The 25,202-nt window shown below is 39.9% G+C and overlaps 1 protein-coding gene across 1 annotated transcript; it reads right to left on the bottom strand.

Moving 5' to 3' along the window:
* slc13a4 (solute carrier family 13 member 4) lies at nt 1-25,073 on the bottom strand. The gene is made up of 16 exons (XM_005942913.3): nt 24,951-25,073; nt 17,388-17,516; nt 13,594-13,730; nt 13,302-13,477; nt 13,080-13,143; nt 12,797-12,836; nt 12,567-12,653; nt 12,262-12,446; nt 7,140-7,259; nt 6,797-6,898; nt 6,472-6,573; nt 5,887-5,993; nt 5,469-5,590; nt 5,047-5,208; nt 2,787-2,924; nt 1-2,620 (listed from the first exon to the last, which is right to left on the bottom strand). The coding sequence occupies exons 1-16, from the start codon at nt 25,071-25,073 to the stop codon at nt 2,483-2,485; spliced, it is 1,932 nt and encodes a 643-aa protein (XP_005942975.1). The 3' UTR covers nt 1-2,482.
* Nucleotides 25,074-25,202: the final 129 nt, after the last annotated feature.

The raw sequence follows: 25,202 nt of genomic DNA, 5'->3' as shown, positions 1-25,202 counted from the left end.
ATGTTACAGCTCATTTGAAACAGGCAAGGACATAGTATGCTTATATTACAAGTCTTTAAAGTATTTACAGAAGAGCGTGGCCCCTGGGTCAAAGGTCACTGCTGTAACACGACTGAGATGTACGAAACCTTCAGGAGAAGTCAATAAATTACACAAGAAAAAGACATGCTTCTGATTGAGGCTACGCTAAAGGCCCATACTGTACTTACAATGCCGTGATATAAAAAAAAAAAGTGACACTTAAAATCTGTGTACAAATATATAAAGGCATATATTTTACATTTTTGCACAGTACAGAGAGTGTTTTGTGCAAACTTTTTTTGTGATTTGACAGTTGATTGAACAAACTACTACACCCTTCCACTCCTTGCTTGCACAGTCTTTTCCTTAAATGCTTTCTTTGCGTGCTGCATTAAAGAACCAGTACCCAGAGGGAGTCTGCGGCCTCCCACAGTGGCATTTCATTTTTTTTCTTTACATGCCAGGAGAAATGTTGCTCCTCCCAGGAGACAATGAAAAAGTACAAAAAGCGGTCACGCTATGGTGCGACAAGTGAACGATTTCGTGAAACCAATTTTTCTGCAGTTACTAAAAAAGCTTTCTGCATTTCATAAAGATCCTTTTTTAATGTTTGACTAACATGAGCGCCACAGTTAAAGCTCATACTTCAATAAGTAGGTAAATTATCTTGTTCGACTTGATCTACCTTTAAAAATTTCCAGATCCTTTCAACATGTGATATGAATGCAAATCAGGAGCGCAGAGACAAAGACAAACACCCTGCTGGGTTCACTGGGTAATGACCAGAGTTGGTCTATAAGCTTCTGCGATTAGGAAAAGAAAGTTCTGGCATAGGTCGAGCAAAAAGTAACTGAAGGCAGCTCAAGTCTTTAGCATAAATACAGTACATCTTTTCTAAACTTCGTTATGTTATGTGATTGAAGGAGAAAGGTAAAAAGGCTGGTTGCAGTCGAGTAGTCACAAAAAAAAAAAACTTTTATGCCTTTCTGATCATTTTTCCTTGGCCTTCATGGAAGTAAAAGAACCGTGGTCCTGTGCTTCCAGCTGGTCTTCTGAGGTAACATTAAAACTGACACACTTTAAAGGGCACATTAACCTGATTTTTTGAAAATGGACTTTATTGAACCTTCTGACAATTATTGTTAATTCATAAAATAATCATTTGAATATCTGAGATTTAAATTGTGCCATATTTGCTACATCAGATTTTTCTTTTCGCTTAAAAATGTACTGTGCAATTTCTTTACAATTTGGGGGGGGGGAGGTCACACTGATGATGTAAGACATTTCAGAAACTCACGTATCATGTCTATGATACACTAGGAGTCACACTTTTATTTGCCAGATGGCTGGTGGAGTCAGGGAATATTTTTCCTAGCGGTGGGTCCCAGGGGGTTGCCGACTGGTCATCACCAGGGCATCTCTAGATATGCTAAAGGAAGCCCCCTTATTTAGTATTTACCATTTAAGCTGCTCTTGTTATGGCTGCCAGGTGCACATCATTCATTTTATGAATCTTCCTAAGCAAAACTGACTAAATCTACCGCAACCAGGGTGAGGATGAGGGTGGAGTGTGCTTTGACATCACAGGAAGACATGAACACTGTTGGGATAAGAAGTTTGAGAGTAGGTCATGTTAAAATTGTAGCGTGTAAATTCATTAACACAAGGCACTGTAAAAGGCACTGCAGTGTTCGAGTAACATGTAGCAACAAGAATTGTAACGTTCACAGCATTAGGACACAAAAGCAGCTTCAGAAACTTTGGTAAGAATGTGCATGAAATGTGTAAGGAAGGCCCACGGTGTTCAACGTAAAAAGTACAGTAGCTCTACATATACAGTACACTGGCAGCCACAGTAGATTTCTCTTTTCATGCTCTTTTCTCGCTTTAATCCAGCAACCACTTCTTCCCTCTTACACGAAAGACAAGACCGATTTTTTCCAGAAATGCTGAAATGTGTTCAATTTAGTTGTAAAAAGTATATTTCATTGGAAATGTTTAAGTTCAGCAAACATGCAATAAAAAGAGACTTGTCTACAGTGGCCTTATGTAGCTTATTTCTATCTAAAAACAGTGAAATGTAAGGATGTTGTAGATCTGAAAATGTATTTCAGGTTTACTGTAAAACTAACTTATCATTTTTCTTCTACTACAAATCAAAAAAACTAAATCAGTTCTTGATTTTTAAAGGTTTCAGTTGGAGTTTAATGTCCTCCAGTGGCCAAAGGCGTTTAACATTCCTTGTAACACACCAGTATGGCCAGTATATAATAGTATATCTAAGCAGCTGGTGAGGGTTGTTTCTCCACTTCTTCTCCTTCTCACCACATCCATGTTCTTCTTTTAAGGTCTGTTTAATCAGTATAATTCTGAGCAATCGCAACACTTGCCCAGTCTCTTCCTCATCTATTTTTGAGTTCATCCCCGCTTTGTACCACCAGCACCTGCCCACTGTTAGTTATAAGCTCCCAGTGACATTCCTGGCCAGTGCCCAGGCTGGGAACTCAGTCAGATTGAAGAGTGGAACCCCCCAGGTGGTGATGGCCAACATTACCACCGCCACGCCAATCAGATTCACCCCAAAACCTGCTTTGACCTGGAGATGAGGAGAAAAATTACTTCAGTAAGCATCAAGAGTTTCTGTTTGCCACATAGTACGAAATAAAAAGAGCCTCGAATTGGATACGCTGTTCCCGGAAGTCTTTTGATTCCGCAGGTGCAAGAAGATTGTGGGACAGTGAGTGTGTGTTTGTGTGTCGTACCATGTCCCTGATCTGCACGTGGCCGTAACTGAAGACGATGGCGTTGGGGGGGTTCCCCACTGGAAGCATGACCCCAAATGACACGCACATGGTGGAAGGGATCAAAGTGTGGAGGGGGTTGATGTGCAGAGTCTCCGACTGGACAGAGAAGTACGCAATGAAGAAGAACAAAGGGGGTAAAGAGAGAGTAATGAAGAAAAAAGACAAGTGCGAAGAGGAGAGGTGAAATGGTTGGGAGTACAGAGGTTATAGATAACTCAGAAAAATGTAGAAGGAGGGAAGAGAAAAGAAAAAGGATGATAAAGAAAAATTGAACAAATGGGAGAAAGAGAAGGTCAGAGTTACCAACTGCTACAGAAGTTGATATGACACTTAAAAAACAACATTTTCACATAATATAATCATAAAAATGTTTGTCTAGAATTAACGTCACAACTGACCCATCCTGTCGCTATGATGTCATACTTTTGCAATGTGGGGAAAAATAAAAAAAAAATTGCACATGTACAATTTTATCTGCTGTTACAATGGTAAGCATTTTAAGGTTGTTTTTTGTTTTGTTTTTTAAACTGAGCTTTAAAACATGCAACAAGAGTGGTAATAAAAACCCACAGAGGCCGACAGACATCACTGACTATATTTTAAGGGCCGGTTGAGATTACATAGAACAAGACAAAAATCATTAAAACATGTTAAAAAAAAAAGACTTTAGCCTTAATGAATGCAGTGTAGTTTGGAGCCGGAAGCAGGGTTCATACATCATCAGTTAACAACTGGACAGAGGTGAAGTATTATGGCACCTGCTGTGAAATAAAAAGAGCCTTGATGTGCACTTTATGAGTAAGTGCACGAGGAACAGGCGCCATTCTGCAATAAAATGGCTTGTGACGTACTGGTGAGAAAACGTCACCACTGACAGCTAAAATGGATTATTGCCAGTACAGCAGTTTTTGGGGGGGGGTTCTGAGTAAAAGGGTCATAATGTGCAGATGCACAAATATTTTTCCCCTACTCTTACATGTGTTTGTGCTGCTATCCCAGTATAGTATAAGAGTATAAATAACACAGGTTGTTTTTATGGAAGCCCGTTTCCGCCAATAAAAAAAAAAAAAAAAAAGAAAGGATCCATAACTCAAAATTCCAAGTTATTTTCTCGAAATTTCGATTTATTAACTCAAAATTTTGAGAAAAGTAACTCGAAATTTCGAGTTAGCGCTGCCAATCAGTAATCTACGTGAATGACGTCATTTCCTTGTTACCCGGAAGCTGAAGCCCTCAGCTACAAATGCTACAGCTAAGCTACCGGTATTACATCCAGTCGTGAATGCACAGATTGCTGAGTGTTTTCAGCCTGGCTTCACAAATGATGAAATCCCTGTGTTATTAGCTGAATCACATGGTGTTACTATCAGCAAACATACTCGCGAAAGCGCCAATTTGTTGGGATCCGTTTTTGAGTGCGCGGTCCTCTGCGCCATATGCTTCCAGGTAACAAGAAAGTGACCTCGTCTGTGAAGGTTCTCAGTCATCCAGGTCATCGTAGTCAAAGGAGCTTGCAAAGAAAAGCGTCTGGACTTCTTTAAGTTGCTTGAAGACGTTTCACCTCTCATCCGAGAAGCTTCTTCAGTTCTAAGGTCAAATGGTGGAGAGTCCCAGATATAAACCTAGTGGGAGTTTCCCCCCACAGAGGGACAAAAGGACCCCCTGATGATCCTCTAATCACCTGAGCCAAGGTGTGAAATTGGGTGCGGGCCCCAAGAAAGTGACCTCATTCACGTATATTTTTGATTGGCAGAGCTAACTCGAAATTTTGAGAAAAGTAACTCGAAATTTTGAGAAAAGTAACTCGAAATTTCGAGTTATGGATACTAGCTTTTTTGTTTTTATTTAGTGGCGGAAACGGGCTTCCATATGTTTTAGATATCTATATGTATATAAAAAGAGAACTCGGCCTCACAATCAGTGCCACTTGTCTCAAGCTTTACATTGTTTGCACTGTTACACGCACGCACTTATGTAACAGTTATGTAACCAGTACTATTTAGACCACCTGGTAAAGATTATTCAAATTCGTGGCCCACATCAGAAGTAATTAGCACAGTTTAAAAATGAAAAAGTATTTTCAAGCAGCACATTAGTGCAGACCTGTTAGACTGAATATACTCCAGGTCATTTATATGAGTGTTTTTAATGATTTATGACATTTTTATGATCATTAATGAGGAACAGGTGTTGCGATATGAAAGAGAACATGTCGTACCAGCGCAGACAGGATGGGTAGGAAGACGGTGAGAGTTGCTGGGTTGGAGGCGAACTCGGTGACCGCAGAAACCAGCAGGCAGGCTAGCAGGGTGACCGCCCAGGGAGGAAGACCACTCATGGGCTCCAGCTGTCTGCCAATCCACACTGACAGGCCGGACACCTACACACACACACAATATTAATCAGCTTTCTACATGCTGTTCATATGCCCACCATTACCTAATGTAATAATATGTGAAATGATTCTTCTCTTTTATAGCTACAGTCTCTTGTAGATACGTGTTGAAATCACATTAACTCCATCAAAGTAATCAAGAAATTTATAATGGTGAAAATGGATCGCAGATTCAGATTACCCAGATGCTATGATGCCAGAGCAGTAGAGTAATACAAGAACACACAGACATATATTCGTAGTACCTTGCAGCCCGCTGCCAGTGCATAGCCTCCACCAACCAGGATGACGATCTCCCACGGCATGAGTCTCTGGAAGTCCTTCCAGGTGATCATGGGAGCCAGTGGGTCAGACTCTGAATCATCATCTAATATTTTAAATTGACAGAAAAAAAATGTCAATAGAGCAGGATCTGGGGGAATAATATCATGTAATACTTGTGGTTGACAAACACTTGAAAAGTCATTTATTTTACCAAATCTCAAATGAATGGCTCAGAACATCTGTAATGTGCTGTTAAAATAATCTGAGGTAGTATACGAATGTTAACGAAGCTAGCTGAACAACATCACTGAGCCCTTTTTTATTATTCAATATGTTTTAAAGCCACCAAATGGGGCCCTGATGAGACAACCCAAAGGTGTTCGAGTGCTTGTTCCTGACCTGAGTTTTTACAGCAAGAGGAGGAAGAGAAGGGCCGCCTGGCAGGGATGAGGAAGAGGAGGAAGCCCAGAAGAACAGACACCGTTGCATCAGTCCTGTAGCCTTTCCTGAGAGAGAAATTAAGAATACACAGATGTAAAACAGACACAAAGTCTTATTAAACTACTTGTATTTATTTTATTATTTTAGATGTCATGAAGTCTAATGTAAAATATTTTGTGTATGCTTTAAAAGGGACCTATCGTGCTTTTCCTTACTTTCTATCTCAGTATAACACTGATCTTTACAAGTCCTAGCTCTGTATGATGTCACTGAGATATTCTTTATAGTCGATAAAATGCAGGGAGAAGTGGCTAAAATGACTCTTTTGAGTACCAAATAATGCAAAAGTACTCTAACACAGGCCAAAAATCAAAAATATGGTGTATGAAAAGAGCATAAGCACTCCTTACTAAGTGTCTATTATACCTACTCTATGTAACAGGGTGTGTATTTGTTACGGAGAACCAGTGCTTCCCTAAAGTGTCTGACCACTAACACTTCTGAACGTTTGTGGTGATCCGGCGCGACATTATCAGTACTTACTTTTCAAAGAGCGACGTCCAGCCGGGCACAAAGCCAGGCTCTCTGGTGAACCACAGCAGTGTCATCAGGATGAAGAAAACACCTGTCACCACCTCTGGGTAGCTGCACACACAATCCACAAAAGCGCGTCAGCAACAATTACATGAGTGACAACACGATGGGGACAAAATGTCACGTCTGGGCTCGTGAGTAAGATGCAAATGCATAGCTTATATTTACACACAGGTGAACTTAGTCCTTTAAATATACATAAAAAGTGGAAGAGTTGACATCAGAGTTGGAATTTCGGGAAATTATTTTGCATCGTTTCAGCTCTGGCACACACCTGATGGGTCCCAGCTTTGCGTACTCCTCATGGATCCTCCTCTCTGACAGCATCTCTCTCCTGGTTTTGCGTTTCTTACTGAGTGAGCAGGTTTCTCTGAAGCTGAACACACAGACAGCAACAACAAGATCAACCACACGGTGACCTGATACGGTCGCTTTGTGCTTTTCAAGCTGTAGCCTCAACAACATACAGGCAGCAGGATTACTATGAGTCCATAATGACAACATGGAGATGTGGGCAAGTAGGAGACCCACCTCTGTAATCACACCCCTGCCTGTGACCATTAGCACAGCAATTAGCAACATAGTACACACACAAAGATCCTCGAACGGGCACTCACTTGCAGCCGAGGAAAAGGAAGTGCAGCCACAGCCAGGTGAGAACCAGCATGATGATGGCAATGGGGAAGCTGAAGATGAACCATGTGCCAAAGTTGATCACCTTTGCGTCTGGATAACGGCTGGAAAGACAGTTGGAAACAGCAGCTTTAAACCACACTCGTCGGTCGTATTCATTTCACTTTAATGTGTAATATATGCATTGCTACACACTGGCTCTTTAGGGGCTGAGCCTCATGACTTGTGACGGCATGTGTCACGGCCAATAAAAATGGAACCTTATCACGTTTAAAAATAGCCGATTAACTCACATCAGCTACACACATTGACCCAGCCTCGGTCACGTGTGTTTGCTTTGACTGACAGATGTTGTCTTATTTACTTATCTGTGCAGCATTACAGCTGACTGTCCACACTGATAAGACTGTGACTATCACAGCTCAGAGAGCTATACTACACTACTGGACAGAAGCCATAATGGGTCACCGAAATTCTCTTAAGAAACACTTAAGAAGCTTCTATAGAGCAGAACGCAGTTACAGAGTAAAGCAGCAGCATCTATCTATTTTAAAAGAAGAGAACCAACATGACATGCCAGAAAGGATGCCACTTTCTAATATTCAGCCTTATATATAAAGCTTTGTAATATCTTTACACATTCACCTAACAAGTGGAAGATATTAGTTCAATCCCGGGAAGAGACACAAATCCCTTTGGGGCTGCATCAGGAAGGTATCTGGCGTAACATTTGCTATAACAAAAAATGTGTGGAGGGACTTGTGTAGCGCCCCCTTGCGGATAAGAGAGCAGCCAAAAAGTATCCATTAATGCCCTACATCTAAGTTCACATTCACACTCATATGAGGAGTAACTCAGGGATACTTTAGCATGCAGCCTGGAGCATCCAGGGGGAATCAAACTACCAACCTTCCCCTTACTGTAGTAGACGACCTGCTCTAACCACACGGTTGCTACACACTTCTGCAATATACTATTAATATTTACAACCCTTTATTGATAACCTATTGAAAGGTAAGTTTATCACCTAATTAAATGTATTCATGTTTAAAGAGTAGTGCTGTTCATACATCTAGAACAGTGGTTTCAAACATAAGGCCCGGGGGCCGGAATTAGCCCAGCAACTCCTCCAATCCTAGAAGGCTTTGGAAAATGTGTATAAATTAGGAACTTCTGACTGTATTTTGAGAAGTTTTCCAGGTTTCCCTACTGACAAAACCTTCTCCATTGCCATTCATACTGCAAGAAACTAACAGATACACAGGAAAATGACAAAAATGTTCCTGTTTTTCAAGATTTACTATATTTTCTGTGATTAACTAGAACGTCTATTTAATTTAACACATTTGTCATGTAGAAAAGTTGAAATGTACTGTTGAAACTGGACTTCTTTTTCTGATATTAAGAGTTATCAGGGATTAAATGTTGAGTGAAATGTCTTTATTCTGACAGAAAGGGTTGATTCGCTGATACGATTGATACGATCAAAGTGGCCCGCCGTGTAGTTTGACGTCCCTGATGTGGAATGTTTAGATGTTAGTTGCTCAGATTTGGAGATACTTTGAATCTAGAATCCAGTGGAACTAAATGACATTCACTGTTGCTCTCCAAGCTCATAAATGGTTTCAGTTGTTTGTTTTTTCAAAGATTAAGTTTTTATTCTTATTTTAGCTAATTAAAATGTCGTTGTTTTTTCAGTTAACTATATATCCTTGGTGATCTCTGTACCCTAATTCCACCCAGTGACAGCTGGGATAGGTGAGGATAACCTCCCCCTTTTTTCCACAGAGAAAAAGAAATCTGAGAAAACTGTGAGGAGACCATATCATCAACATTAATAGCCCTCTGTGTAGTGTATCAGTAGTTTATGATTAGTGCACTTTAAGCTATAAGACAAGTTGTTGGTCTCCACTGTTGTTTCATTTAAAGCTATATAGGTAATAAAGTGTGTTTGCTCTGATATGTTTCACTGCTCTGTAACGACGCTAAGCAGAGTAAAGGTGACATGCAAAGACGGTGATCACGTATCTGCTGCACAAACAACTCTGCCATGCCTTCTCTTCCGGGCATTCGCATCGTGGATGGAAAAGTGAAAGCGAGCCAATAAAAAGTATGGGAAAATGACTGGGCTGCTTGTCATCCTCTGAGGATCATAGATATCTGCATCAAATTTTACAGATCCCATCACCTAGATAATATGAGGGAAAAACCCCATCAACCTCATAGCTCGACAGAAAGAATCAGGGAAAACATAGACCTTTGGGAACCAAGAGTTTCTATATAAAATAACAGCAGAGAGAAAAAAATGAGATATTTCAGGCAAATAGAAAGTTTCATTTATGAAAAACAAGAACACAATAAATTAAATAAAAGTATGAAACTATTCTAGAGCTTTTAAGATGTCATCTCAAATTGCATTTTAAAAAGAACTAAAGTAATAAAAATCATAATATGTTGACAACATCAGTGTCAGTGTCCATCAGGATTTCCTGTGCTGGGTTAAATTTTATGATCCGTACTAAAGAGACACATTTAAAAACGCTGACAGTCTGCTGGGGCTCTGGAGCCATGAAACACTGGATTCGTTGCACAGTTTAAATAGTTGAAACCCAGTTTACACGAGTATCTTTAATAAGAGCGGAACTTTCACCACTGAAACACAAAATCCAGCTTCTATTACCGCAAAATTACGTACAAATGGAGACAGAGAACAATTAAGCGCACAGTGGAGGGGGCAATAATTCAAAGATGCAGTCCTGTCAGAAAAAAACAGAACTAAATTTTTAAAGTATCTCACTTAAAAAACAAAAAAAACAAAAAAAAAAACCAGCCTTTCATCAGCAGACAAAGTGGAAAAAAGTTATAAGATGTGAGGCTTCAGCACAGACGTACATGAAAGATGGATGTTGCTAGCAGGATTTTTTTTAACCTAGATCTCGTATGGGTATCATTTGTCATTATGGTAACCAGCCTCTACTTGTCTTTATAGTCCTTTTAAACTCTAATGGGGACCATAATGTATCAAATGAGCATTACAGTGTATTCAATGAGAATTAAGATAGCGACTGGAGACCATAAACTCATCAGGAAAATGTTTACTGAGATTATAGATCAAGCCAACGTTGGCAATTAGTCAGAGACTTCAACATAAACTGACTTTAAAAATAAAACCAAATATCCTGATTTCAGTTTTAGGATACTACATTTCTGAATCATCAGTTAAAAATAAAAAGAGTTGATTCAGAAAGCTATGAGTATTCAATCCATTCAATCCTATTTTATTCATATAGCACCAAACCATAGTTGGCTCAAGGTGCTTTACATTGTAAGGTAAAGACCCTACAATAACAGAGAAAACCTAGCAGCCTAAGTCTACAGCAGGGTAACTAAGGAAGGATTCAGGGATACCCGATCTAGACCCAACTATAAGCTTTACTAAAAAGGAAAGTTTTAAGCGTTCTTTTAAAAGGAGACAGATTATCTCCCGAATCAGAACTTCCATAGAAGAGGGGCCTGAAAGCTGAAGATTCTCCCTCCCATTCCATTTTCAATATTATAAGAACCACAAGTAAGCCAGCAGTCTGAGAGCAAAGTGCTCTACTGAGGTGATACAGTACTATGAGTTTCACAGATAAGACAGAGCCTGATTGTATGTGAGGAGAAAGATTTTAAACTCAATTCTGGATTTAACAGACAGAGCCAATGAAGAGAAGCCAGTGTGGAAGAAATCTGCTCTCTCTTTCTAGTCCTTCCCAGTACTCTTTCTGCAGCATTTAGGATCAACTGAAAGCTTTTCAGGAATATTTACAGTAGTCCAGCCTAGAAGTAATAAATGCATGGAATATTTTTTCAGCATCACTCTGAGACAGGATGTTTCTAATTTTAGAGATATTGTGCAAATGCAGGAAAGCAGTCATTACAGTGTTACTGGAGGCCAAGGTAATGCCACCCAGAGTAAATATCTGGTTACATACAATGTTTCTAAGATATTTAAGGGCCAAGTACAATAACCTCACAATTGGAGGTCTTCTAGGTCATTAGGTCTTTAAGAAATCCCTGCACTTTAATTAATTGGAGTGTGTTATCTGGCTTAATGGATATATAAAGCTGGGTATCATCTGCATAGCAATGAAAATGTACACAGAATACTGCCTGAGTGATGAATGAATAATTTGAATAGAACTGGTCCCAGGCAGAACCCTATGAAACTCCACAAGTAGCTAGCTAAGAGAAACCTGCAAACAAACAGCTAATTTTCAGCTTCTAAAAGTTAGCCGGGTACTAAAATAACCCTCCGATAAATCTAACATTGCTTTGTTAGCGTCTCTGCCCTCATTCACATATCATGGGACTGACAGTGACAAGTCCTCCACTTCGTGTAGACACATACTCATGTGTCAAAAGCATATAGCATAGATAAAAAGGCTTTTTTGTTTAATTTGTCTGTATGTTTGAATTTATTTTTATAAGTTTGGTTGTATTTGTGCAGCACTGACTAAAATCACATCCACAATCTGTACAAATATGCTTTTCAAAGCAACTGATGTCAAGTTTATCACTTGTTGTACGAGCATGGACTCCAGTTTTGGATCAACTAAACTGAATAAGTACACACAATCAACGAATTTCAAGCTTAAATCTCTAATCTATGAGATTTTACTTTACACTGCTTAGACTTGTTGCTGTCCCTGTTAGCATCACAACTACTAGCACACACGCAATCCCACACAGATCAAAACCTGACCTTTGTCCACAAGCTGTGACATGAAGGAGGCCATTCTGTCAGGCAGTGGCCAGATGAAATCATCCCTGTGAGCACTGTAGAGGCTGATTAGTTTGATCTCTTGTGGCCCCAGATACTCAGCTAACATAAACCTTTTCAGAACAGAGAACACAGCAGCCAAGAAATCAACCAAGCTGTAAACATGTCTGAGAACTGAGGAGATGTCTGCAGTCATCCAAAGCCATTACAGACCAGCATCTCTCTCTGGTTCTGAACGGTTTGTAAAGTAGATTTAATATTACTGTCAACAGATTTTGGAAGCTTATTCAAATCATTACATAAGCAAGCATTTGTGTAGATACCACATACGTGAGCATACTTACGTGTTAAACTGTTCAGCAAAGATGAGGTTGGTTGACGTGCCGGTGATGGTGATGAGTCCTCCGATGGTCGCTGCATACGTGATGCTTAGTGACAGGCATTTACAGATCATGTGATCCCTTTTGGTGGGATACTGGGAGTCTCTTCTCATCTTCACCCTCTTTACATTTGGGATTTCAATCTCAACCTAGAGTGATGAAAATGTTGTAAACAAAGAGCAAACATGAGAAGCAATCAGGAAGAGCTTCTAGCTCTTGTTTCCAGCAACATGGCTCTGGCCCACCCTCTTCACTGACACACTGCTCACCTGTGGCAGGTGGCCGTTGGTGTTTTTTATGAATTCCTGGTTTGAGATGGGCTTGAGACCCAAACCGTTGACCTCAGCGGTTTTTGTCTGAAAACAACAGAATACCGAATCAGTGAAAGCATATAGATTTTTCTGTGGCTAATTTCCACATTCTGTGTACTTCACGCACGCACGCACGCACGCACATGCACACACACACACACACACACACACACACGCGCGTCACTTACGTCACTTAGTGTGGAGAGCTCCTGCTTATTGTTGTCATTGCTGAAATAAGAAGAGAAGAAAGAAAATCAGTATGGTTGTGTGAGAGAAAATTGACTTTACTTTGGTTAAAATGAGTGAGACTGAAGGAAAACAGTCATTTGATGTAACTTATTAGCACAGATGAAGAGGTAAAATCCTTGCAGAAATACCACAGAACCCTGTGTAGACAACTTAAACAGACATTCACATATCATCGAGTGTACACTGCATAAATAAAGACCCAAAATGTCCACAGACACATACCAGTTGTTGCGGTAGAGCAGCTCTAGCTGGTTCTTGTCCAGGTTCTCCTCTTTGTCTGGCACAGCTGCAGAGAAACACGGGCATCGTCAAGTCAATGACAGAAGTAGTTTGAAAAGTTTGACTGTTTGCCTGTTAACAGGAGACCCTCTCTGCTACAGCACCTCAGCTAGCTTCTAGCTAATGTCCACACTGGTGCAAGCACTATTGTTATATTTGACATACCACTGTCCTCTTCAGGCACCTCTGCTGTTTCAGAGTCGACATGACTGTCTGCCAGACCGGTGCAGATCAGCTGCTGCAGGACGGCCTCAGCTATGGGCATCACCATGGCTGTGGTGGATGTGTTGCTGAGCCACATGGAGAGAAATACGGTGCAGCACATGAAGCCCAGTACCAACCTGCACAAGAAGGAGGTCATTTTATACTTTTGTGTGTGTGTGTGGGGGGGGGGCGCACATTATGACTACATTTACCATCATTATAGTGTTTAAATGTACAAAAGTGTGATGCTCACATGCCAGGCTTGGCCCCTGCAATCATCACCATCCTCAAAGCAATCCGTTTATGAAGGTTCCACTTCTCTATGGAGGCCGCCAGGCAAATGACTCCCATCAGCAGCAGAGTTGTGTCTTTGCAGTACTCTGCTGCTACCTGAACACGCACAGAGGTACAAAAATTATCACTTCAAATGATAAGTCTACATCATTTCAAACTAATTCAACAGATGCTGGGAAAATAAACAAAATGAGATGTTGTAGGCAGGAAGAAGTTCCGAGACCCTCCTTTCACCCGGTCCACCCTCCCTCGTACAGGATCAGCACTTACGGTTTGTTGTTCTTAATCTGCTCTACTTCCCATCAGCAGCGTTCACAGGTCTGCAGCGTTACATAATCCCAAGTGCACTCACCTCTCACCTAAAATCTTTTAATTTTCCTTAATAATAATACATTTTATTTAAAAATAGCGCCTTTCAAAGCACCCAAGGACACTGTACAACAGATAAAAACAGATAAAAACACAGAAACTGGAAATATACACAATAATAAGAATAACAGATAAAAGTTAGAGCATACAGAGGTTTAAACATAAGCAATTTTAAACAGATGAGTTTTGAGGGTGGACTTAAAAAGAGGGAATGAACTAATATTTCTGAGGTCAGGGGGTAAGGAATTCCAAAGTCGAGGGGCAGAGCAACTAAAAGCCCTGCCCCCCATTGTAATCAGACGAGCGGAAGGAACAGAGAGAGAAAGAGAAGATGAAGATCTGAGGCACCGGGATGGGAAGTTCATCTGTACTAAATCGGAGAGGTATGGTGGAGAGAGAGAATGAATAGCCTTAAATGTATAGAGGATTATTTTAAAATGGATGCGAAATTTAACCGGGAGCCAGTGAAGCTGCTTCAGGATTGGGGAGATGTGGTGGGTAGAGGAAGTCCTAGTAATAATACGGGGAGCTGAACGTTTACACTTTGGTCTTCTTGGGAACAAAAGTACACAGGGTAGGCCCTATAAAAATGTCTCTCCACACTGTTTGTTGTCATATAAGATGTCAAAATCCCATAAATGAACTTTTAAAAACAAGAAACCAACTTTTAGCCTGAATGGGAATCAGACAGATGCTGGAATGCATCCAAGCCTATCAGCTGCTTCACAGTAACAATAACAGCTGTTATTAAGCTGTTTAATAAGTTAAAGGAATGACTAAAATAGCTAAAATCTCAGTGTTGGCTAATGCAAAGCTTAGTAGTGACAGCTCCAGGTTTAACAGACACATAATCATTGCTACAGTATTCACATACAGTGTACAGATTATCCTCCACAGCTGTTTAGCACTGAAACTCGGCTAATCGGTTTTCATTTCAATTTGCAGCTACAAATCCAAGTCATAGTCCTTTCCAATCACTTTAAATACTAGCTTTTTTTATGGAACACTTATGACCGCAGAAAACTTTAACTGTTAACTGGATGAGATAAGATCCTGTGCTTTGTTGATGCTCTTATATTCCACTCTTGAGTGGCAGCAGATGAAGACGGAACTAATCTCTAAATTAGCAGCATTAAAGCAGCAGAAAATGAGGAGATTACAAAAAAATGAAAGTGCTATAATAGACTGGAAATGTTGCATAAAGCTCTCTGCTGGCATATTTATGGAACACCATCACAAGCGGCTTACAGCAGTGTTAACAGGCAGCTTTTGTCACTGTTTGTCAAGGCGCTTTGGTCACAACTCAGTTTTTATGTAATGCAGGTAAAGATGATGAAGGTGAGTTTAATTGAGAGGAAACTGTTACTGGTTTTTTTTTTTTTAAAGAAAAAAAAAAGGGACTAACGCCAATGGCCACCACTATCAGTAACGCCAATCGTACTGTATTAAGGTTCGACAGTGGTGTTAATGGTCGTAAAGAGGCTGGGTGTGGCCATGTGAGGAACACTGAAGAACATCAGTGGGTACTGATGATGAGTGCTGGGTTAACGGGTTCATCTGCACTCTCCACTCAGTCATGTCTAATGAAACCTTCACAGTTGACTGACCATGCCTCTGGTTTACACTGGAGTGTAATAGGATAAGCAACAGAGAACTGTAAATCAAAAAAAACTGATGTATGTCTGAGAAGCACACGCATGGACCAAATTTCTATAAGCATACATAGCACAGTCCAGAACACAAAAACCATGCACCGTCTGATCTGCACGTATATTTTTACTACCACCTTTTTCTTTCTTTTCTTGCTTTAATGTTGCTTTAGAAAAAAATTAGCAAACCCGCAATAAAGTAAGACAATGCAGTTTCTAAGGAGAATATTCTTAATTATTCAATAACCTCTTCCTATTAACATGGACATAACTCTACTTAAACAGATATATAGAGATCTGTACAGCAGATTTTTACTTTATAAAAACTGTAAACACTGTAAAAATTGATGAAATTTGTAAAAAAATAAAATAAAATAAAAACCTACTGGGGACTCCTGTGCCTCATACTGTACAGTTACAAGAACACTTATAATAATGTATACTTTATTGATCCCCATAGGGGAATTACTCTCTCTGCATTGGACCCATTCAATCAGTGGGCAGCCACTAAGCAAGGCGCAGCATGTAGGGACAGTACTTTGCTCAGGGGTATCTCAGGGTAGCCTTTCAGTGGATTCGAACCCCAGACCTTCCGACCATGGGGAACCCACTCTACCTACTGAGCTATCCCTGCCCCACTTGTTTAATTAGCAAAAAGCAAAAACCTTAACAAGAATCTGACCAAGACTTTTGTATTGCTACAGGAGTCTCAGTCCTGGTGCCTTTTCAAACTGAAAGAACGGAGGAGGATATTTGCATAATAAGGCAAAGTTTTAACAAAAGACATCCAGAATTAGGATGTAATAAATTAAAGAATAATTGTTATCGTTTAGATTTACTGCACTGTGTCAAAGCTGTAATTTGCCATGAAAATAGTTAGCTACGCATGGTGCTGTAGCAGGATTTGCAGCACATGGCTGTGTGGGAATTATATCATTTTTATATTATGTTTATTCTTCTATATCCTTTTTATTAAGCTTTGAGTAGTGGCATTTGATGAGAACATTTATTCAATTTATTGAACATATAGTTTTAATCATGTTATTACACACATTGCATATGTGCTCATGAAAGAGTTAAGCACTCAGTCCTGTGAAGGTCAGAAGCTTCGTTCAGCGTGACTGTCTATCCTATTTTACAGTGCTTTTCAATGTTCAAACGGGCATTTTAATCACAAGACACATTGAAAACCCGAGAAACATGATGTGAAAATCTCCATACAAAGACAGAAAAGTGGAATCAGCACACACAGCATTCACTGGTGCACAGAATGACACTAAGATTAAGATATTGTCTTTTCAGAAATTGAGAGCAGGCGATGCTAAAACTTCCTCCAATTTTCAAACATGCAAGCAAAATTTTAGGTATTTTGTGGGACACTGAACTGTCTTTTAGCACCTTGTACCAATCAGTTTAAGATTTCACTTATAACGCATTAAAGCGTGAGGTCATAGTCATAGTGTCTCTGCTCTGCATGTTCTAACCCGACTATGTGAAACTGCCACAATCGGTGGCGTTTTTAATTCATTCTGAAAAACGGGATCTTTGTTTTTCTTTGCTCTCCTTCTCTGCCAGGCTCTGCAGTTATGAAAAATCAAAACTTTTAGCTCACAATAGATGCTACAATTTTCAATATACAACTCACTCTTAATTTGGCATCTCAAATAGAGTTTATAAGACAGGTTTCAGAGAACTGAAGCTCAAACCAGACAATCAGCTGGAAAGAAGGACTCACCTCACTGGACTTGAGTACACCAAAGAGCGGGTAGAGGAAGGCTGGGACCAGAGCAGCAGCACCCAAGGGAACAGCTTCAGACACCCAGTAGACGGCCGTCACCATCAACACATAAGCACAACACGCCTCCTGCAACCCCCAAAAAAGTCTGTCTATATCATCCACACAATAAGCAATACAGAAAAAAAGACACAGGTCTCTATAGCAATTGCATTATTATTTTAGATTGGTAGCAACATTGTCCACACACACACATCCATGTGTGGATGTGCTCACATGGATGCGCACAGTCTTTTAGAATACATTACAAGTACAAGTACAAATATTGTGTGAGTTTATTGTTGTGGCAGCAGTGGGGAGTGTTGTTTGTACTTAATATCCAACTGGGACACACACACACACACACACACACACACACACACACACACACACACACACACACACACACACACAGTGATATTACATTAATCTTGTTATTGGTTATATAATGTCAGCATGCCAGCCTCTCATACCGCTCTGTCGCAACACCAATGGGCTTAGTGACACGCTCTCCAATCTTCAAAACTAAAGTTGAATCTCGTGACATTTCTTAAGACCTTTTATAGCTGACACTCACTTTGCAGAAAAATACAGTTTGTTCACAAATGAATTATGCTTAATGCTTAATAAGCTTAATTTAGGTCATAATGAATGTGTCATAGACAGGGTGCACATAGTGCTATTATATATGCAGGTTATCACTATGTTATAATATGAGACTTGGATAGTCTTTTGTTGAACACAGATTTCATATTAGCTTCTATCAAACGCTGCTGGAGTCTGTACTGAAGAATGCTTAGTATAGCATTTCGCTTGTAGCAGGTCACTTAATCTCAAGTTAATAAACCCACAGGGAGGAGAATTAGCCACAGGACTTCAGCGTGAACCATGTCCAGACCTGCTTGAACTCCCATTTAAAAAATAAAAAAAAAAAAAAAAAAACTTTTCAGAAGTCAAGCTTATCCATGCCTGCTGTTTACATTATGTTGCAAGAAAACGCATGTAGATTATTACAATTCAAAGACATTGTAGAAGAACCCTGAAACTTTGAAGTTTCAAAATATCCACAGGTAAGCACAGATGCCTCAGTGCATGTGACAACAACCACAAAGAGACTGTACAAATGTGGCCAGTGTGGGAAGTGTGCAAAAGAAAAAAAAATGGTGTTCAAAAGGAACACAATAGCCAAACTACAGTTTGACGATCAACATATCAATGAAGACAAGAAATATGAGAGAATGCTTGTTGGTAATCTGCTGCTCGCAGACCATTTTTAAGGCGGCTCAGTATGTTTGAATATGCACATTGATCTTCAGTGTGTTTATCATGTGTTTGTATTCAAACTGTGAACCACTTTGCAACTCTGTGTTTTGAAACGTGCTATGCAACTAATGTTATTATAAAGCTACAATAAGCCATTTTAATAGCTATATTAAAAGTTTTAATAGCTGTAGAAGTACTATAGAAACAGTAACAAGCAAGTAAATATTTAAAAGCCTATTATTATTTTCAACTACCACATTTATTTATTTAAAAAACTACCTTACAGTACTATTGATGGGTCTGATTATTCAAGATATTTTACGTGACATGAAGGATTTTAAATTTATTTTGGATTTAACAGCGAGCCAATGAAGAGGCAGTATGGGAGAAATATTCTTTCTGTTTGTAGTCTATGTCAGCTTGTCTGTTGCTGTGTTTTGGATCAAATGAAAACTTCTCAGGCAGTTTTAGGACAGCCTGATAAAAATTAATTACAATAGTTGAGTCTAGAAGTAATAAATGTTGCAGAGTGATGGTAAAATAGTTTTTCAGCATAACTCCGAGACAGGCTGTTTCTAATTTTAGACATATTGCACAGATGGAGTAAGGTCTTTACGTCTATAAGACGTTCCTGCAGTTAAACTTACTGGTCATCTAGCTTTGTGAGTAGATAAAACTGGGTATCATCTGCACAGCAATAGAAATGTATGCTATGCCTTCTAATAGAGCTGGGCGATATGAGATTTTTTCATATCACGATATGTTTTTTTCATTTCAGGCGATAACGATATCTATCACGATATAAGCCAAATAACTATATTTGTTAGATTTAAATGTGCCGTTGCTCACAAGTAAAATGTGAAATAATCAGCAGCTTGTTTTTATTTAAATATTTATTTCCCATAATAAGTTCAACAGGGTAGATGTACTTAAGGAACATGAGACTTTTTCAGATAAATAAAGGCAAATATTGCAAACTACACAAAAGGCAGCCGCTAAAGCGCTTAAGTTTCAAAATAGAACAAACGAAACAGACTAAATTGTCAATTCCACTTAGAAACAAAATATTAATTCTAAAAATAAATCTTAGTTTGTTTTACAGAAGAACAGACAAAACTGACTAACTTTTGTCAATATCAAATAAACTGAGAACTAAAAGGAAATTCTCAATCTCTCCTTGTTGTATAGCTGAGCTTTTCAAACAGTTTTAACAGTTACTTTAGTCTGACAAAAGCCGAATGACGAATTAGCGCTTCCAGTCAGAGACTGAGGCTACGTCCACACGTACACGGGTATTTTTGAAAACGGAGATTTTCCGTTTTCGTTTTAAAAAATAATCCCGTGTGGCTGCTTCCCAAACAAACACACGTGCGGCTTGGCACTTGTGCTGTACGTAACAAGTCACGCAACGTGACGCTGCGGCTGTGATTGGTTCGGCTCTGCACTACTTAATTTGGATTGGCTGACCTTTTTTTTTTTTTTTTTTAGAGGACAAGAGCGGCGAGGTCTATCGCGATAGCTTAATTTCTCTATCGAGTAAAAGTTATATCGCGATACATATCGTTATCGTTCTATCGCCCAGCTCTACCTTCTAATAATACCGCCTAAAGGAAGTATCTATAATGTAAACGGAAGTGGTCCTAGAACGAAACCCTGTGGAACTCCACATCTTAACCTTAACCCCAGTGTGGGAAGACGACTCCCTATTTCTGCTCTAACTGATATCACAGACAGCCAAAAATGTTAAAATGTCTCAAAAGGGGCATTTAGAGCATTTTAAAGCCGGAGCTGTTGGCTCACAGGGATTACTTGCACATACAAAGCTCTCATTATATGAAGCACTGGCCATATTTAACAAGCATCTACCACTCTAACAGAAAATAAGCAGAAGCATAAAATGTGCTCTGACGTTGCTCTGTTTTTGATTTGCTGTTGACAACACAGGTTTTTACTCTAAAGACAGGTGCTTACTTTTTGGAAACGCTCCTAAAGATTTAAGAGGCATTTCCAGGCATTAGGTGCAGCTGCCTGATTAGACCAAATGAGATGTTTGGGGTTCATAATCAAAGAGAACTTCGCCACTGAAAAGATTACAACAATTTAAATCCACTAAGAAAACATTCCAGTATTATAAAGAGAGACATTGTGTCCAAATAATGAGTTTTTGCACTTTAACAGCTAGCTTTACAGCTCCTGCCTGTGTCGGACACAACACCACACCGAGGACGTGCTGGAAGTCTGCCAGATCAGAATCAGAATGCTTTATTAATCCTGGGGGGGATAGGATTAAAGCCATGCCAAAGGTCTGACTACTGGTTTGCGGGGGGGAAAGCACACTGATGAGAATGTAAAGAGAAAAAGAAATGTGACCTTCGGAAAGAACAAACAAATGGACAGATAAACAAAAAAGACAAATCAGCAGTAATCCATGATTGATTATTGGTCACTATTTATCAGAGCACAGTTGCCCCACAGAAACTGCAGCTTCAGTTAGATCCTCAAATCCTACTCTTTGGCTTCTTTGTTTGGCTTGTTTTTAAAGCCATTGTACTTCAACCTTTGTGCTGAAAAGACTTCACGCTAAGAAGTGTCGAGGTTCCGAAGTCATCACATGAAAGATAACCTGTGCTTGTGCTGATTTAATGCAGGCTTCTCTGAAGGTTATGTAACCAGTTATTAATCTTAAAAATCATTTCAGCTACAAAATTAGCAACTCTCTGTGGTGACAAAATTAAAATCAGCCTACATATATTTTATGAAAGTGCCACCTGCAGGGCCATTTTTGAGGGAAAGTGGACAACTGACCGGCCACCCCAGCTGTGACAGGCATGAAAGTGTGAGATGCTGTTTTTTGTATTCCATCTAGGTGAGAGTTCACTTGATTTCTGCTTCTGTTGTAAAATGTGATATTGGAGAACCAGAGGGAAAATGTTAAACGGCTTAACAAACTGTAATGGACCCCTCAGGCACAATCGTATCTTTCCTCAAGCAAGATGCTGCAGAGAAGAAAAATATAAGTTTTTATATTCTGGGTATTTAGCTGCAGTTTGTCATAAGAAACATCCATAAGTGACAGTGCATCCTATTACTCTCTTTGTGCTAATGTAAACAGTGAAATAGATCATGCTTTAGACCATTTAAATGCATTTAACAATTAGGACACCAAAAGGACTCATAATTTGTTTGTAACAATGCCCTGGACTTGTTGTTTCCTACTTTCCTGTGAGATCTGTGAGGAAGAAAGAGGAATGCAAATGTTTTCCCTTTGCAGCTATTCACTAGACACTTCTTGAGTCTTTTGCATCGGAGCCCGGTGTGGTTTTAGAAGCTTTGAGCAAAGCGATTACTGTGAGCTTACTGGGATGAGAAAAGATGTTTTTCTTTGAAATCTCAGTGTTTTACAGCTGATAGGTCAGCTTTTCTCTAAACAGAAGCCCACTGATTGCCTCGTCAACTAACTGTTATCCGTGATCAGCTTGGGAAATGAACAGGAATATTATTCAGTTTAGAAAAAGAAAAGACAGTTACCTAAGGATGTCTGATAGGCAGATTAGATCACAGCTCAAACGTTTTTCACTGAGTCAATCAGCAGAAGGCTAAACGGCTCAATAGATAACATGCACATGGTTCACTCCTGTGCCCATTTGTATGGAAAAATACTCACATGAAAACTGACTTGATACTGACAACACTGATGAAACTTCCTTTTCTAAGACTGGAGTTTGACCTGTCCAAGGTGTACCTCGGCTATCTCATCAGTTATAGAGTACACACCTACAGACCCCACTACCCTGAACTGGGTAACAAATGGATGACACATCAGTCAAACAAATTAATTATCCAAATTGCTCTGACAATAAAAGCATTTTTAAAAGAACATCAGTACACATCACAGCTAAAAAGACCATCTTAGGTGAGTCATACACATATTTGTCCTGATCACCACAGTTATCGTCCTACAGGGTACATTCATTGGCAATCCATCCACATGACAAGACAGCTAAAAACCACAAATGCCAGATTTCTGCTAAAGAAAAATTCAGAGGCTCACCAAATATAAATCGTAATTAACTGCCAGTTTTTTTAACAGTAGCAGCAATTTTTCAGTGTGTGCATCACAGCAGCCAAGCCAAAGGCCAGGGAACATCTCTTTGCGTGTGTGTATACGTAGCTGTCTGGACTCAGCAAAAATTTTGGAAAGCTGTGAAACTGCACACGTGCGCCTCTGATAAGCACTGTGCTTATCTGCCACTGACTCTGCTTCTTTGTTCCTGTCCTCAGTCTCTCTGACCTGGCCTGACTGCATCCTACAGATGTCCTGTTCAGCTGCAGCTGGACACAGGACCTCTCCAAACACACACACAATGTTACTCTGAACCCGTCACATTCCCGACACAGTCTGGGGTCCCTGGTGTCGTAAGGAAGCCACGTGGGGGCTCAAATCCAGCGTGGTTGTGGGTTGATTATATAACTTAATTGCTTGAGTTGTTTCTTTCTTTTTCTTTGTAGTCAAGTTTTTGTTCTTTTGTTCTTTCTTGGCCTCATCCTGCGCCACTTACTCATGCCAAACATCCACCACCACTGACATAACAGCAGGGCTCCTTGGCGATCGCTCTTATTGGCTGACGGTCAACTTGTGGAGCATAACACTTTCTTTGAATATGAATGACATTAAAATAAACACAGTTAGTTACAATTGATATATGTGTAGAAAACACTATGGCCGTGTCCCAGAATATGATCTAAAGCGCATCGCCTCTCTTACGACTGTTTTATCACAGAACACCTTGAGGATTTTGAAAATGCATTGCGCATGCCGTGAGTTTTGAAATGACGTGGGCCTTTCAAACCAACACATTCTCACTCCCTTTAAATTGATTGTTACCTCTGTGACTCAGATTGTAATACATTAAAGTCACAAACTGGAGCTAATGTGTACCATTTGCATCATAAATACAGTGACGTGCTCTGATAGGGTGTTTTAAAGCTTCAATTTTGGTTTGCTGATTGCTACTGTCTTTCACTGGTCACGGGAGAAAAAGAATCCTAATCCCAATTGAGGTGTTCTCAGTATGACCTACACTAGAGGGAAAAAGTGCTTTCTACTGGATATCATGGAATCTGACAGGTGACCACGTTAACCAGAGAGGCTCTGCAAATCAGAGAAATGCACTGGTCTGAGCCTCGGTAAATATGAGACCACACCACAATCAGAAAGTCTGAAACAAACAAAACAAATATTCAAATATTTTAAAAAAAATACATGAAACTCACTCCCCAGCAGCAAAAGTTTAAGGTTTTAGTCTCAGAATGGCGAATGCTTGCACATGGCTCATGTAATTCTGTGCTTTTCATTACGATTTCACTAATCTGAGGACACTGAAGACAGAGCTATCCCAGATTCGGAGGGAAGACACGCAAAAGAGGAACGGACCTCTCTCCTTTTATTCCCATCTTTTCCCTCTTCACTTTTTTTATTTTTCAGGAGCACGATGATGTTTAGCTCATTAACATGTCGCGACATCTCCTCTCCACACACACGGCTCAGCTGATGATCGGGGGAGCTCGAGACAAGCGATTATCAAAACGGAGGACAGTGCGCCTTTCTCTCTCTCCCTCACACACACACACACACACACACACACACACACACACACACACCCACACACACACACACACACACACACACACACACACACACACAGACCAAGATCCCATCAGGACACTGAGACCAAGAGCAGCAGCATCACCACCCACAGATCAACTGGATATCTTGTTTACTGCTGTGCCGGATGGTTGCTAGGTATTTATTAAGAGTAAATTATTGGCGCATGATGTTTGATTTAACCTAAGTTCGCATATACTGATTATTTTTAACATGCATCTTTAATTTATTTCTTATAGGCACTGGTATATCCATCACATTTAATGCTTTGAAGAGATTTTCTGGTGCTTTAAAAGTAGTTTCTCGTCATTTCGTCTTTAAATGTTTCACATCTGTGCATTAAAAAAGTGTATCTGTCGAACTACGAATTAACTTCAATAAATTTGACGCATTTATATGTCAATAATTTCCAATAGAACATTAATACCTTTATATTCTATCCATCAAATACATTGATAGTGAAAATTATACAGTTAAACTCTACCGTGCTCTTATTTTGAAACCCATTTGGTTATGGTAAGCGTTCTGTTGCGTGTATATGCTGCGTGTAATGATAAAAACTTCACATTTTTTCACACTCTCTCTCTCGTACTCACACTGGTAGGGTGGATGAGCGGTAAGGGAAGCAGGGACAGCGGAATGAACACCACAAGGATCAGCTTCCTCGCTCTCCACAGCTTCCTGAACAGATCCATCCTGGCTGCGGCCTCCAGCCTCATGGGTGACCCGGGGCTCTGGGTGGAACCGGCCACAACTCAGCAGAACCGGGCGTAAGAGTCAGAAGTGGCCTACGGAAAGCCTCAAGGCACAGTCAAGCAGGGAGAGCCGGAGGAAAGAGGAAGGGGGTG

The sequence above is a fragment of the Haplochromis burtoni genome, unplaced genomic scaffold, assembly GCF_018398535.1.
Source record: "Haplochromis burtoni strain Fernald_Lab_line unplaced genomic scaffold, NCSU_Asbu1 Contig_178, whole genome shotgun sequence".
Taxonomy (NCBI): Eukaryota; Metazoa; Chordata; class Actinopteri; order Cichliformes; family Cichlidae; genus Haplochromis; species Haplochromis burtoni.
This window is presented reverse-complemented; position numbering and strand designations above follow the sequence as displayed.

Coding starts and splice junctions, on each gene's coding strand:
- slc13a4 (XM_005942913.3), bottom strand. CDS start 25,073: ATGAGGCTGGAGGCCGCAGCCAGGATGGATCTGTTCAGGAAGCTGTGG. Junction 13,731..17,387: donor GTGTACTCAAGTCCAGTGAG/GTGAGTCCTTCT, acceptor GTGCGTGTTCAG/GTAGCAGCAGAGTACTGCAA. Junction 6,574..6,796: donor GCAAAGCTGGGACCCATCAG/GTGTGTGCCAGA, acceptor TTGTGTGTGCAG/CTACCCAGAGGTGGTGACAG.